The sequence below is a fragment of the Sphaerodactylus townsendi genome, linkage group LG01 (genome assembly GCF_021028975.2).
Source record: "Sphaerodactylus townsendi isolate TG3544 linkage group LG01, MPM_Stown_v2.3, whole genome shotgun sequence".
Classification (NCBI taxonomy): Eukaryota; Metazoa; Chordata; class Lepidosauria; order Squamata; family Sphaerodactylidae; genus Sphaerodactylus; species Sphaerodactylus townsendi.
The window spans coordinates 94,411,608-94,428,170 of record NC_059425.1 but is presented as its reverse complement, the minus strand read 5'-3'; the positions used below and the strand labels follow the sequence as shown (position 1 = coordinate 94,428,170).

Genomic DNA, 16,563 nt, shown 5'->3' with positions numbered 1-16,563 from the left:
CACTAACTACTGCTATACTTACCAAGGCTGTATAACTTGTCTTTGTTAGGCCAGCAGGAACCTTACAACATCTGTCATTTCTGCTGCTTGTGGAGCCACAAAATGCGTGCTGGGCCAGGCCCAGTCATTTGCTAGTTACACAAGATTGATGCACATCAACAAAATTCCTTCTACCTTCTCTGTCCTCTAAAACAATACTAATAGTTCTATGTCAATAGAAAGCAAGACTGTAATAGACTCAGAGGAATGTGGTATTCAAACAGCAACCAACACCATAGCTGCTCAAGCTATGGGTGAAAGCTGATTTGTTATGTAAACATTTGAAACGCTAGTCAAAAACTCACCCCTAAAACCCCAAATCTTTCACAAAAGTTCCAACCACAGAGAAAGTCGATTTCAAAGTTGTGATTAAGGATTACGATGGCATTTTCTTTCCCGTACTTGTGGTAATTCTGTGGGTCAGTGTAGAGGGTGCAAGTAGTGCCTGACCACCATTCCAGCAACATCACCAGCTCTGGAACAAACAACAACACATCAATAAATATAAATAGTACAAAAGAATCTACATACCAGTTATTTGCCAGAGCATATTCTCATTTCCATGGAACAAAGTGGTTGTCCCAAACCACCTGCAAAGTAGGACTTCCCCATTTCCCCTTCTTGCCACTCAGAAGCCCACCAGCTTGGGCTCTGGGAGGAAGGAGAGCCTCATGAAGAAAACAGGAATCAAAGTTGTGGTCTGCAGTGAGAGAGTGACAAAATAATGTTTTGTCAAAGAAACTGTAGTTGGATACAGTCCAGTGAAAATAGTTGACAGAATTCTAAAAAACTTGTAGCACTAATGACCAGGGACTCTTGTGCTCCCCTCTAGGAAGAAGTAAGGACAACAGAAACATACCTTTTGAAGCCTTGGTTTCAAGAATTTGCTGGTTTTAATTCACTATAGGTTTATATTTTATGCAATTAGGGAGATTTAGAGAGTGGCACCTGGAGAGAGTAGATTTTCAGAGAATGTGACATGACTTCCTCCATTCTGCCCAATCTTTATGGTAAAGACCACAGAGATTGGGGAAATTCCTAGAGCAGCACAGAAGTCCTGAAGTCACTTGTAGATAAGCATTAGTGGGAGATTGTCTACTGTCAGGGGACAAATGGCAAGCCAACTTATATTGTGCTTATATTTAGCATTTAAAGTGAAATGTATAGAACCTAAGGACAAATCTCTTCTGAAAAATAAAACCCAAGAGACAGTTAATATAGTATAATGTGCTTGATAATAAAGATTTCAACCAAATATGTTAGTAGCTTTACTGCGATTGTATAAAACTATTTCTGTTCAAATTACTTTTACATACTACATTTCTTCTAATTTCAATTTTAATTTTCCTACCTACCAGATAACAAAAATTAAGATAAACAGGCTGAGGTAGCATAGGGCACTGAAATTCAAAGTTTTTTCTCTCCCATGCATTAAGTATACTGGCTGTTATGCTGGTAGACAATTAAGGTATTTATATTTTTATATTCCATATGTACACCAAATTGTACAATTTTATACGTTAGCTAAATTGTACATGATGCATTTCACTTTATATAAACTAGTAAATATATTTAGGATTAATTAGAAATCTTGCTGACTCTTCATTTTCCCCACCACATTTTTCCCAATAGGATTTCAAAATTTCTTGATATTTACGTTTCTAGATAGCTTGCGCTCTGGTTTGGATAGCCTGGCTTAGCTTGATCTCATCATATCTCAGAACCCTGCCTTATTTATCAGCCACTTTAGGCCTGTGCAAATTTTAGGGTCTACAAAAACAGGATTAACAAAAACACACACAATATATACATGCATTTGCATCACTGTGGGAAAACATATTGGCACAGCTCTAACTGGAGGACAGAGCTTTCAGTTACCTTTTTGTGTTAAAACTTTACATTAGCTTTGTTATTTTAATTGATTTGGCAGTTGTGTCCACAGGTCTGCAGATGGGTCCGTCCTCCTCTTTAAGCCACAAAACTGATGTGTTAGGAGCAGCAGACAGAATTTGAGCCTCAGTACTATTAGGATTCTGGAAGGTTTATTCAGTCAAAGAACATAAGAAAGAGCTTGCTGGATCAGACCAGAGTCCATCTAGTCCAGCACTCTGCTACTCGCAGTGGCCCACCAGGTGCCTTTGGGAGCTCACATGTAGGATGTGAAAGCAATGACCTTCTGCTGTTGCTTCTCCTGAGCACCTGGTCTGCTAAGGCATTTGCAATCTCAGATCAAAGAGGATCAACATTGGTAGCCATAAATCGACATCTCCTCCATAAATCTGTCCAAGCCTTTTTAAAAGCTATCCAGGTTAGTGGCCATCACCACCTCCTGTGGCAGCATATTCCAAACACCAATCACACGTTGCATGAAGTGTTTCCTTTTATTAGTCCTTATTCTTCTCCCCAGCATTTTCAATGTGTGCCCCCTGATTCTAGTATTGTGAGAAAGAGGGAAAAATTTATCTCTGTCAACATTTTCTACCCCATGCATAATTTTATAAACTTCAATCATATCCCTCCCTCAAACGTCTCCTCTCCAAAATAAAGAGCCCCAAACGTCTCTTCACTATTAGAGAAGCTCCTAATTGGCATATCAACTTCTGAGTTAACTGTCTGCCAAAATTAGAACCTTTTCTCAGGAAAATAGCTTCAAAAGGTTGTACTTCATTCCTTCACCTGAAAAATTCTCACTTAGCATCATAGTACCTAATTCAGCTCCTCCAGAAATAGATGCAAAACTTTTAATTGAATTATGAATTCCAAAGCACATTTATTTTCAAGGTAGTTACACTATGCCTTAATTATTTTATTACTTTATCAGTTATATCAGCATTTCAAATGCTCAAGTGATCTCCTACACATATTTTTCTGAGATCAGGAAACTATTCCACAAATTTACACACAACCCCAATGGATGACATTTTAAGATTCTATATAAGGAAGCAATTGAGGGAGGAGGAAAAGGTGAAAGACACCTTTTGAAAATTTCCAGGATTAAACTCCCGAAAAAGCTATGCATTTTAAAAACATCTTATGAGATTTATTTTGTATCTTTTTCACTCATAACTGAAATAAGAACAAACCAAAAAACAAACCATGCATGCATCGTACACATGCCTCTTGACTGAATACTACAATAGTCAATTTGTATATAGATTTAGAAAGCGGGTCAAAGATTTAGTTGCTTCTGTGACGTCTGAAACAGAGTCTTCCCCACTTGCCAAAACTTGATACCATGATCCCCCTTCCAAACTAAATCATTTGTTTTAGTTGCTCAAATGCCTCTGAAATAGGCAACTGTAACATTCACGGGGTGTGATGGAAAGACAACACTGCAGCCCACCGATCTCCAGGAAATGTTGCTCATGGGCACCTTGACAAATTACAGGGCAGCCGGGGGTGGGGGCTGCGCAGTAGGAAGAAAGAACAGGTGGAAGTGTCCAGTTCACTCTAGATCCAATCCATGGTGATTTTCTCTATCAGTATATTAATGCTCAGATCTAAATATACCAGTCATTAATCCAGTGCAGCGCTACACTCCATGCAAATGATATTATTCTGGTTTTGCATAAACACATGCCAGTATTAATTTTAGGACTGTATGTAAAAGCAGTCAAATCTGGCAACATCTTGTACAAATTACACAGCTGGGAAGAAAACAATATGTGCATGTTCAGTGTAAAGGGGAGAAAAGGGAGCTGAAAACATGACTTTGTATACTTTGCTGCTGAATTAATCCTTTGAAAAAAGAATGAATTATTGAGGATGTGTAAACAAGTTCCACCTTTTCGTCAAGAGCATCTCATGTTAATCCTGTGGGCTTGTTTCTAAGCATAAAACTGAAGTTAGGAAATGAATAATTCATCAAATTACTGATTGTACAGAAAGTCTTTTTGCATCAACAACACTGATTATATGCTTGAAATTCAAAGGCCCTCCAAGACTTCACCTCCTTTCGTTCAGCAGATTAAGTTGGATACTTGCCCATGACAAATCTAATAGGAGATACTTCAAGTTTGTTGCCTGCCTTCTCAATCTGAATTATTTCTAATCTGCTCTCTAGTTTCAGCTCCAGAGGGTTTAAATTCAAACTTGGGTCATATGCAGCACATTCAGGATATCTGGCTGCAATACTTTGATGTCTTCTTGTTATATCTGTTCTAACCCCTCTCTTTGTTGTTGTCAAGGAGGAATCAGCCGTGCTTTGTGCTCTAATACCAACATCTTGCTACCAGAGTACTCCCACAGATTGCCACAGCAATTTATTACCCAGCAACCAGGAGCTCAGCAGCATGAGGTCAAGCAAAACACCTTCTTTTTTGCTGCCTCTTCTCCACTTGAGTTGACCTGTGCAGAACAGCTCTCAGTTGTTCTGGTAATTAGGCCTGCCCAACTAACTCTTTTTAGCTACCTGAAAATATCAAAACCTTGAAATTTCAACCTCCAGATTTATTTAGGAACATTATAGTTAATAAAAATGCAAACATCTCAGATCACAGTTTTATCTGCGTAAATATTTTAAAAGATGAATAGATCTTCCTTTAAAAAGCAGCAAAACATGAAGTAACAACCACTACAGCAATGTGAAAAAGAAGAAACAGCTTCCATTTTGAATACGGATCATTTTGTGGAAGGAAACTGAGAACTAAGATTAATGAGTTATCTGGATCTTAAGAACTGGTGTTCTGATTAGCACTACTAATGGCACTGCCAGTATTTGACCAACCCCTCTGCTACAAGAAACTTTCATTTTTTGTCCGACATACTTTGGATGTTACTAGCAAAAAAAGAACATGAATTGTGAGGCACTGAAACACATAGCATAGAACAGGGGTAGGGAACCTGCGGCTCGAGAGCCGCATGCGGCTCTTCTGCCCTTGCACTGCGGCTCCACAAGCCGAGCCGCCAGCCCCATCCTTGCCCGCCCTGCAGGCAGCAGGGCAAGCGCACCAATTGTCCACAGCCAGCTGGGCCGCGCTGCGGGCTTCCCCTCTCGCCCGCCCTGTTGGAGCGGCAAGGCCGAGCCGCTGGCCCCATCCTTACCCACCCTGCAGGCAGCAGGGCGGATGCATCCATGCGCTTCTCAGAATGAGCGGAGTAAAAGGTAAAAAAACCCAATATATACAGTGTTATCTTTATTTTAAATGTCAAAAATTATTTGCGGCTCCAAGTGTTTTCTTTTCCCGTGGAAAATGGGTCCAAATGGCTCTTTGAGTGTTAAAGGTTCCCTACCCCTGGCATAGAAGAACAGATAAATGAGTGACCTCTAGTTTTAAAATAGACAAAGGGTTTTAATGATTTGCCACACAGGGAAGTGAGATTCTAGCACACATTATTTTTTTAAAAAATACACAGACTGAATGGTTCTCAACTTTCAAAGTTAGCAAGATGCACTGCTTAAAAGCTTCTCAGTTCAGTCATGAACTGAACTCACAAGATGGTCAGACAAACAACTCTCTCCATCTCAGACCCCATCCCTGATATTCAGGTTCACCTTAAGAGCAAGTTTGCAAAGTGTGCACAAGGTACCATTTTTATACTTAGTCCATGCTGAAGCACTTGCTTTGAGTACAGAAGATCCCAAATTTAATCCCTATCAGTTCCAGTAGCAGGGATCTCAGTAAAGATATTTCTCTGCCCAAGACCTTCAACAGCTGCTGTCCATCAGAGCAGATTCCACTAATCTGGAGAATCAATGGTATGACTCAGGGCTAATTCACAAATTTCAAAGTCCATATGGCATGCCTTAAGTTCCAGACTGGGAGTTACCAAACATGGTGGAAGGTCGATTTGGACTGGGACCATAGGGAGCGAGTGTCATTCCCAACCTCAAACAGGCCCATTGGGGAAACATAATGCACAGTCTATGTACATTTCCCCAATGGGGCAAAAACTGGCTTTGGGTCAGGACAATGCACCATGTACCATGTATCAAATTCAAATCAGGAACCAACCAAGTTAACAACACAAATACATACATAAATATATGCATCTATATACATAAAAATGGAACCATGCGTTTGTTGCTTCGAGAATAACCCCGTACCTGCTGGCCCAAACGCTCTGAAAATTTCACAGACACAGACACTCATTCCCCCGACTGTGTTCTTACGTACCTCCCGCTGTCAAACAACACACCTGAGCCAGTTAAAGCATCTTTTTCCTGGCGCACCAGGCCATGAAGCTGCTTGTGTGTAACTGACACCCTTAGAATGTTCGTGCCTTTAGAATGTTCACTCAGATATGAACAGTGAAAACAGTACATAGGCAATAACTCGAGTGGACGTGAAACACATACACACGTTGCTGTGTGAGACGTCAGTTGGGGTTCCCCCCTCACACGCAGGCACCTTTCACACTCTGTGCCTCACCCACTGCTACCACACAACACACCTACTCTCATACACATTCAGCGGAGGGAGAGGGAAGGGACAGAGGGGGGAGGCATGCAAGAGAAGAGAAGTGAGGGAGGGGACAGAGAGTGAGGGGTGGCATGCAAGGGAGGGGAGAGAGCAGGCCCAGCATCTGGATATAACCCACCCAGCCTAGCAGAAGGAGTAAGAAGGGAGGGGGGGTGGCATGCAAGGGAAGAGAGGGTGGGAGAGGGAAGGGACAGAGGGGGAGGCATGCAAGGGAACAGATGTTAGGGAGGGGAGAGAGTGAGGGGTGGCATGCAAGGGATGGGAGGGAGGGGGCACAGCATCTGGATATGACCCACCCACTCAAGCAAAGGGAAAGGGGAGGGAGGTAGGGGGAGAGGTGCCATGCAAGGGAAGAGAAGTGAGGGAGGTTGCGGTCACACACATCAATGACATCGCACAGTATCAGCCTGCGCGTTTCCATGAGCACGTACTGCTGGCCTCTGCAATTGATTTGCTGCTACTGTTCCTTTCCCATTTCACCACAATAAGCCACAGCAACGCATGGCTGGGCCCTGCTAGCAATAAATAAATATATAAATGCATAAATACCTAAACAAATGCCTTAACAAGGCTCACTACTCCCTGGAACTGAGTTTCCAGCACAGAACTGCAGGTGTACGTTCCCTATTCACAAGGTACAGTAATACAGAGACATTCTGTATCTGTTGGTAAGAAAGAGCCAACACACATTCACTTTACAAATGAAACAGGTGACTAGTACTCAGATTAATGTGGGGTTAAAATCACATAATACATGCACTGAATGTAACATGAGAATTAATTTCATTCATTTATTTAAAACAGTTATTAGTTGCCTTTCTGCCTCACAGACCTCAAGATGGTTTACAATATAAAAAGAACATTATAAAAACACAATTATAAAACAATTATAAAACTCATCAAAAGCCAATGGTTTAAAACCTCCAAATGGGATTGCCAATAATATAGGCTAAATCAGTCAAAATGCAGTCCTAAATAAAACTATCTTCAACTGCCTCTTGAAGATTGACAATGAGGTGGTCCGGCACATCTCCCTGGGGTGGTTTTTCCATAATTGTGGGACTGTACAACACCTCCCACTCCCAGAAGAGAGAGAGGGGAGGAAGCATGTTGCCTAGAGCCTTCCGGGGATGAGGCGGTCTACGAAATCCAAATAAATAATAATAAATAATAATAATATGCAATCAGGGGGAGACCTCCATAGCCTCGAGCGATGATAATGGCTGGGCCAGCTGTGGCCTTGATGCAGATGTGCTATTTGCCAGGCTGAGAATGGCGAGGCCTGAAACCTAGGCACTCCCCATTCATGCACACACCCAAGCCCCTTTAGTCAAAAATCCTGTCAGGAAGACTAATAATAAGATGCCACCAGTTCTAAGGGAAAAAACATGGAATTTAGAGAGGCTTTTTAAAGTTAAAACAAAGTTAGGCCGCTCTGACACAGCTCCTACTCGCCTCCCACGTGAGGGCAAGAATTACCGCCCGGCGCGGGAGGCGAAGGCCGCTCGCCAGATGCACGCATCGCTGGCGGCCTCAGCAGAAGCGTCGGCAAGCTGACGGCAGGCGGCTCCAAGCGCCGAGTCCGCCTCTTCTTCCTGCCCCGGTCCCTACTCCCAGGGTGGGTCGGAGGACAGCGTGGGTGGGGCTGCGACGGCCAGCAGGCCGACGACGGGGACACGGTGAGTGGGACGGGGAGGGGAAATAGCGTGTTCCCGGCGGTGCTGTTCGCACCGCGCCACCGGGAAGACGCTTTCCCCTCAAAAACAACCCTTTCAAGGGTTGTTTTTTAGGGCGGCCTGACGCCGCCCTGGGGGAGGGGGAGCGCAGTCAGGTTGGCGCTGCTGCGTTGCAGCAGCGCCGCCTGTGCAAACGGCGACCTGGGGGCGGAGTTTTTACCGCCCCCAGGCCGTTGTTTTTGGCCCGTGCGGAAAGGGCCTTAGATTTTATTTTACAAGCTTTCTAATTTGATGTTACAGAGAGGTACTTAAGCGTTTCTGATTCCTTTAGGCAGATATTTGCTTAGATGTTACAGAGCAAATGCAGTTTCATTTAAATATGGGTGTTTGTTTCCAGATAACTTCATACGTGCACAGGTGTCTCTGTTTAGGGTAAATCTTTTCAACATGGTTCTGAACACTCTTCTGAAAAACCCACCCTTAACTCCAAAGGGAACTCACACTGGCTTGGGACAGATTAAGCTCTGGGGTTTCACTAAACCAGGGGTAGGGAACCTGCGGCTCTCCAGATAAGCAGATACTAGTTAGTCCGCATATTCTATCAGCTCTACCTCCAGCATGGCCAATTGGCCATGCTGACAGAGGCTGATGGGAATTGTAGTTCCTGAACATCTGGAGAGCCGCAGGTTCCCTACCCCTGCACTAAACCCACACTTAACTCTGCCAGTTAAGCTAAACACACCCTCATGGGCTCTCCAGCTCAGTATCTAGGTGTGGTCACCTCATGAAACAATAGCCAAGCCCTTTGTGTGGTTTTAGGAGTGTCCCCGTGAACTAAGTTTCCCTCTTGTTTTCCATGAACACCAGGCCTCCTAGCCCCTGGTGAAAACAAGGCTCTTTCCTCTCAGTCTTTGAGATCTCTTTGAGTCCTGCCAGGATTGGGAAGCAAGGATCGGGAAGGGGAGAATGCAATCCTTGGTGCAGAGTTGAGCAGAGGCGTACCAGCAGAAAATGGCACCTGACTTAATTTTTTTGTGGGGTGATTTTGCACACACACACACACACAAACACACACATGTGATCAGATGGGTGGCACTCGGGGATTTGCAACACCCCATGTCCCTCTGGCAGATCTGCCCCTTGAGTCAAGCTATCTTGGCTCTGTACTGGGGATCATTTCCCCCTCCTTGTTTCCCAACTCCTGCTGGGGTTGGAAAGCAAAGAAGGGGAAGGAGAAAACGAGATCATCTAATGATTCCCTCTTTTTGCTTCCTAACTCCAAGGAGGAGAATGCAATCCTTGGTGCAGAGGAACCCTTCCCCCTCCTTGCTTCCCTACTCCTACTGGTGTTAGAAAGCAAGGAAGGGGAAGAGAGAACGCAATCATCAATACAGAGCCAAGCTAGCTTAGCTCTGCATGCAGGATCACTTCCCCTTCCTGGCTTCCCAACTCCTAGTGTGGGGGAGCACACTCCTGGGGGAGAGGAGGGAGGAGGAGGCGGTATCCCCCCTAGATTCACAACTGCATCAGCTTCTCTCCCTGGCTCCCCTTCCTTGGGTGCTGGATGACACAGATTGCATGGAGGAGGGAGGGGTTACACCCCTCAGTGTGAGCCTTGCCCCCCAACTATTTTTCTAGGACCCATTGTATTTTGTTCCACAATGGGCTTTATTGCTAGTCAATCATACTAGTTGTTTTAAAGAGCTGTCCTTGTTTCTTTATGCTGCAAGGCAGAATTAATGCAGTGTTAAGTGTCATTATTTTTGCATTTTTAGATATGATAGTATCTACATAAGTACACTTTAGTTCAAAATCTGCACTGAAAGTATCAAAAGTTTTTTTAAACTATGACTGATGATGAAGTATCATGCTCATCAGACTTGGGGAGAAGACAGACTTTTACTCATTGCATTCTCTTACACAGAGATGTCATACAGGCAAACTAACTTGTGGATTGGAACACTATGTATTCCCTTACAAGCCTCTTTTAATTCCTTTAATTAAGAATAGTTAGCAGGATACAAAAAATTGAATTACATGTCTGCTCCAGCAGCAATATAGTAAAATTCTACTAACATTGTTAAGGGACAGTGTCTGAATATTCTTGTCTACTAGCTTCTCTCTCTGTAACCCCAATGACACAAATAGCAGGTACAGATGTAACATCTACTAGCATGTCTTAACCTATTTCTTCAGCATGGGTAACTCTGCCTACATACACAGGAAATTTAGCTTGAAGAGTTTCCTCAATCCAGTTGTTCGGTGCATGCTGCATCACATGATTCAGGTTTCAGACCACATATCTCACTTGTTCGTGCCTTTCAGAACAGCAGCTCTTCCTGTCCTAGAGAGACTCAGTGCTGCCAATCACTGAGAAAAACCCACATATTCTATTCTGCTGTATATTACTAAAGACAGATGTTTAATATTAGCTGAAAAAACCCTAATACTTTCTTTAAACACCTCTAGTACCTAGTCACCTACAGAAGGCAGGATTCAACCCATAACGTAACATAACTGCTTTTATAAAATGTCCTTCAAACAATAGATGGAAATAAAATATTTTCAAATCGACCATTTGGAATTTCTTGAACCAAAAAAACTTAAAAGATTTGTGATGGTAAACTTATTTTCCCAAGACCACTTTCCAAGTAGTAACAAAACAAAAAGTCAAGCTGTGAAGCAATAACGAGGGTACACAAACCAGCCTAACTGCTCTAACACTACAGCTATATCTGATACACAAAAGGAAGAAGTTGTATGGAATTTCCAGTTCAATTGAGGTCAGAAGGTTGTTTTCATATGGATAGGCATAAAAATTATCACACAAGTGAGCCATGCACTCATACACAGACATGAATATTAATTCATTCTGACTCCTACAGCAAACACTTGTTTCATGATGTTACATCAATGCAGAGACACACCCCTTCATTCCATCAGTTTCAGGTTTCCATCAGTTTCAGGAAGGCGCAACTTTGTAAAGTGTTGTAAAATGATTTCCTTCAAGTTGGTAATTAGCCTCGCACACCCTTGAAATTAGCAATGCCCAGTCAGGAATAATGAATGCTAGGAGCCTTGCTACAATAATAAAAACTGGCTTTATCCAATTTTTAAATTATCAGGTAAAATTCATTCCCGTTTTGAACAGGAAAAAATGCTTCTTCTTTTTTAAAAAAGAGATCTTTTAAAAATCATGAAACAATGTTATGAAAGCAACCAAGTAGCTTGAATTTTTTTTTTTACATTTGAAGTTGCACAGGTGCCATGATATCTATATGTTCTTTCCTATCACATCAGCAAATTTTAAAAAAAGGATTCAGAACATACTTTAGAAAAAGTTGGAACACCACAATCAAAAGGAAAAGAAATCAGCCACTTTATGCCTTTACTACATTGCACTACAAATTGGCTTCTGCCACTGCTTCCTTTAACCCAAGGGAATTCTCACCTGCTGCACCTACAGGAACACTCTTAAAAGAGAAAGGGCATGTTCAGACATCTTCCTGGAACCTCATGGACAAACAGTCAGGGCACTGAAGGCAATAACAAAGGGGGGGGGGGTTGTTCTTTTTTTAATGAAAGCATTCTGTGTCTTACCTCTGGCTAGATTTTTGGGTTCCACACTATTAGAAATATTTACCAGAACGTTAGCATTTTCAGAAGGTTCCACATGCAGGGGCAGCTGGACAGACACAATGCATGAATGCAAAAGTGGTGTTGGGAGGAAGGGTTTACATCTGTTAGGCACTTAGGAACTTCTCTGGAACAAGTCAAACCTGTACAAAAGAGATGGAGTTCACCTGAACTGAAAGGGAATCATTTGCTGGCATTTTATATCAAAAAGGTAGAAGAGGGCTTTTAAATTAACTTCCAGAGGAAAGCTGAGAGAAGTTGGAGAGCCTCTGGTTTGGAGCATTCCCCTAAAGGGATGGTATAAATTCTTAGGAAAATACTGGAAGGAGTGAACAGGGGAGTACCTACAGGGGACAGACTTCCTAGGTGCCACTTTGAAGTAACACGTGGGGAGTGCATTTGGCCAATCCCTCTAGGAGGCTTCTGCGTCCGCACCCACCAGCTACCTCTGCCTGCCACTTCTGTTGCTTGACCGCTACTTCTGTCACACACACACCACCTGCCTGTGACTTCTGCCGTTCACCTGCCATTTCTGCCACTGGCCCGCCACATCTGCCACCACCCAGCTGCTTGCCCGCAGCTTCTGCTGCCCACCCACTGCTTCTGCTACCCCACCAGTTGCCCACCGCTTCTGCTGCCAGCCTGCCACCTCTGCTGCCTGCCACTCATCCACTACCTCCATCGCCCTCGCTCCCTCCTGCCGCCTGCCCACTGCTTCTGCTACCCCCTAGCCATAATTGGGTGTGTGTGTGCGTGCGCAAATTCAGTACTTGCCCCAGGCACCATTTTGGGCAGGTATGCCACTGGGAGAGAGTCAGAACTTCAGAATGAAAGTAAAGTAGGACTATACGAAGAAACAAGACAGCTGAAGGAGGCAGGGACAGACAGAAAAATCAGACACATGTGTCTGTATGCAAGTATTAGAAATCTCCAAATCACAATCAAGGAGCTGGAGGGCTTGGTGCTAAAATCAATACAGATATAGTGGGCATTTCAAAAAACTGGTGGAATAAGGAAAATCAATGAGAAACTGTTATCCCTGAATGTAAACTCTAGACACAGGCCATGGAGGGATGTGTTGGAGTGGTGTCGCTCTGTATATCAAAGGGAGTACACAGTCAAATAAGCTAAAAAACATTAGGAGAAGGATCCTGGTGGAATCATGGTGAGTGGAGAGAGGAAGATCTAAGGGTTACTTTAAAGTATGGGTTACTATCACCTCCCATCAAAACCAGAAAGGTGACCTTGGGATGGAGAAGGAGATAAGGGAGGAGATCAGAGGGGAAGAAAGCTGCAAAACTATATAACTTCAACAACCCCCAAATTCATTGGAAAAATATGTACAGACATCATCCCACTGAAACAAGCTTTCTAGACACAATAAATGCCTGTACATTGGAGCAGTTGGCCACAGAGCCATCTCAAGGTGTATCTGCAGCAGACTTGGTTCTGACTGGGGATTGAGATCTGGCACAAAATGGAAATGTATTACACCAATTGGACAAGAGCATTCCTAGTCAACGACAGCTAGACACGTTTCAGGCCAGGGATCACCAATAGGTTTTTGTTCACAGAGCATCATGCCCTTTGGGGGACATATACGAGCATCCTTGATCTGTGGCCTTCCTGCCTGGTGAAAGCCCCCTTTAAGTTATTGTCAACTTAAGCCTCAGTTCAGGGATCAGCTGAGGTCCCTGGTTTATAGAAGATAAATGGAATCAGAATATTTTTAGTAACAGGCCAAAAAACCCTTGCAAATAAATTGACTTATTAAAGCATTAATTATCATTAAAGACTGAAACAGAATTTAAAAAGCATATAGGTTATTTTATTTCAAATCCACAACATCAATAATTTTTGTCAGCATTTCATAGCTGCTACAATGCAGGTGTGTAGACATAAGACACAGACATAGTAAGTAGAATCAATTAGTTGCTTTCAGATGTTATGCAACAGACAGAATTAAAATGCTGCTACCGGGAGATGTATTGTTAATATAATCTTGAGTTGATCAGCTATCACTATACTCTTAAGCAGTTACATCCTTCTTAATATACAGAATTTAACAGACTTAGAAGAATGTAACTATATTTTATGTTGTCACTGTGCAGTCTTAAGCAGCCTCACACTAGCGCTACCAAATTTATCAAGATATGATTATACACAAAGTTGTCAATAATACACAAAGTTGATTAAACAAGGTGCCTATTCAATTTCTAAAGATATTCTTCTCTTTCAGTTGTGAGAAATGCCTCAGCAATACCTGAGCATTCATTTCCTAATGGTAATCTTACTAATAGGTGGTGAAGAATTTACTATGAATAAGCCCCTTTGAAGAGGCTGTGTTGTGTGCCAGTGGTTCTAGGCCCTGGGCTGCAAACTATAAAGTGAAGGAGCCCTGAGAATTGGTTGTCCCGATTTTTAAATAGTCTGGACTTCTGATATAAAAAAAAAACCCACAGGAAAAGATAAACTGCAATGCAGTTTCAACCTCTGCTAACTGCAGTAGTCAGAGAAATAAATGCACCCCCATTTCTATTTATAGTTCCAGAAAGAAAAAATAATGTTTCAAACTAATCTGGTGTCAGATTAGATTCTTTTTTTCATATGGAAGCCCTTGACATGTTGCCCTGGATTTGTCAGAAGTTCCACAAGGCAATCGGTGTTTTTTTGCACAAACAAGCCAAGTGTTAAGGCAACCATAATAAACTATCTCTGACCCTGAGAGCAGTTAAAAGCTTTCTCCACACTAAATTAACTCGACTGGAATTGTAGTTTCTGACATACAAACAAACCATCATTGAAAGCAAAGTGAAGCACTTTTAGTGAATACATTAGAATTTGAAATTCCCTCTAAATACAGTTAGCTAGGGGAAAAAATTAGGTTCTCAAAAATGTTTGAGACTTAAAAACAATTTTTTGGAATCTTGTCCAACATATAGCTCTTGCTCAAACTGAGTGAACTTCTGTAATATCAGACTATTGAAAATTGTTTTTAGCCCCACAAATTCCATGCCTAGGAAACTACAGACTTCATTCCACGAACAGAATGCTCCCAACAACCTATAGTTTCAAAATCAAGTGTTTGGCTTTAGCCTAACCATGCTACAGCACAAACCCAAACAAAGAATAAAAATCTACCCAAATAGTTATTTACATCCACAAGTATAGCTGATCCAACATGGGGATTTCTGAGCCGCACATAGTAACAGCAGTATCCAGACAATGTTATGCCCAATTTGTGCATGACTTGTCTCGCTTCCATTTTTTCTTTTCACTCTGAAAAAACTGGTTCCAGCCAAAGTGCCATTGCATTGGAACATCGCAAAGATGGAAGGGGGGGAGCACAGGCAGTAATGAGTTGCTTGGGAACGGGGTGCATGCAGTGGTGGGATTCAAATAATTTAACAACTGGTTGTTTACAAGCACCAGCGCTGCGGTGCTTCCAGAGGCAGAGCTGGGGTGGAAGCTGACTAATAACGGCTCAGTCTCCACAATGCCCCCACGCCACCAGTGGGGCAGGCAGTGGCATTGGCGAACTGACGTGGTGCCGTTGAACCGTTCCAAGAAGCTGCCCACCAAAAGATTCACCCCTCCACTGGGTTAAGTGCCCCAAGGAGGGCATTTCCACCAGTGTAGGGCCAGGCCCCTCCTCAAGCCCCTTCAACCCTCTACTCTGGACAGGGCTGTAGGTCGCTCATGTTTAAATAGTCAAATGCTGGAAAGAAACAGTTCCAGTGCTTCACATTTGCTATTGGCTATTCTTCCCACCATTGCCTCATTTTTAGGGGTTGGGTTACTTAGTCCTCCAGCTAGTTCAAACTAGCTCTCTCTGCCTAAAGAGAAGGAGGGAAAAGACATACCAACAACAGAACATTATTTCCTCTCTTTTCTAATATAGACCAAGTAGATTCTCTAAGCACTGTAAAGTGTTGTTACATCGTCTCTCTAAAAAGTAATTCACAAGTAATAATTTGTACTGTGTAACTTTATCCAGAAGTGTAACAACATCCCTTTGAAGCACACAAGAAGTTATTAGCATTGTCTTTATTTATTTATGGAGAAGATTAGGAGCCAGGACAACTAACCTCCCCAGCTCAAGCATTTGTTCACACCAAGTAAGTGGTGCTGTCCTCTGATTTCCTTGGAATGTTATCAAAGCAGTTTGGAGAGGAGAAATATCTTAGCCACCAGCAAACTGCTATACTGCTGATTCTTTGGCCTTCACTCCAGCCTGTCTCATTACAAAAGAGAAATTTCAACTACAAGATTGCTTTGTGGCTCTTAAATTATTGAAAATGAACATTTTGGGTAAACTTGCTTTTAAAACAGAAATTAGGTGCCTTGGTTAATCCACATATCTAATTTAAGGCTGATGCAAATACCTTACTTTTAATTAGGCATACTAGATTCTGAGGCAGCTATGAAAACATGTGCTCACTCCTTTCATCTCAGCAGGGAAATCCTTTCATTGCAGTTAACGCTGAAAGCGGGTAGAGAAAGACATATCAGGAACAACCTTCATCACTGTCTATATCAGGGATGGCTAAGTGGCTCATGAGCCGCATGAGGCTTGCAGCTGGGAAGACGGGTCAGTAGAGTGGGTCTCCCCTCTCCCCGGCCTGTCTCGCACTGAGCACATCCTCGTCCCTGGCCATGCAGCTGCCCCTTACTGTGGGGCAGGGAGGCTGGAAGGGGCAGCAAGAGCTTGGACATCGAGGTCAGAGGTAAAAGTGCCCAAGGCCCCTTAGCCCTGTAATTCATACAGCCTGATTTTAAACAACTCAAAG

At 42.8% G+C, this 16,563-nt stretch overlaps 1 protein-coding gene across 3 annotated transcripts in view; it reads right to left on the bottom strand.

Annotated features, from left to right (window-relative positions):
* AGPAT4 (1-acylglycerol-3-phosphate O-acyltransferase 4) overlaps window positions 1–16,563 on the bottom strand; it is a 74,186-nt gene that overhangs the window by 34,021 nt on the left and 23,602 nt on the right. For all 3 annotated transcript variants that reach the window (XM_048487741.1, XM_048487759.1, XM_048487750.1), the window contains exon 3: window positions 345–514. In XM_048487741.1, the coding sequence (XP_048343698.1) occupies window positions 345–514 (170 nt within the window). The remainder of the gene's footprint in view (window positions 1–344; window positions 515–16,563) is intronic.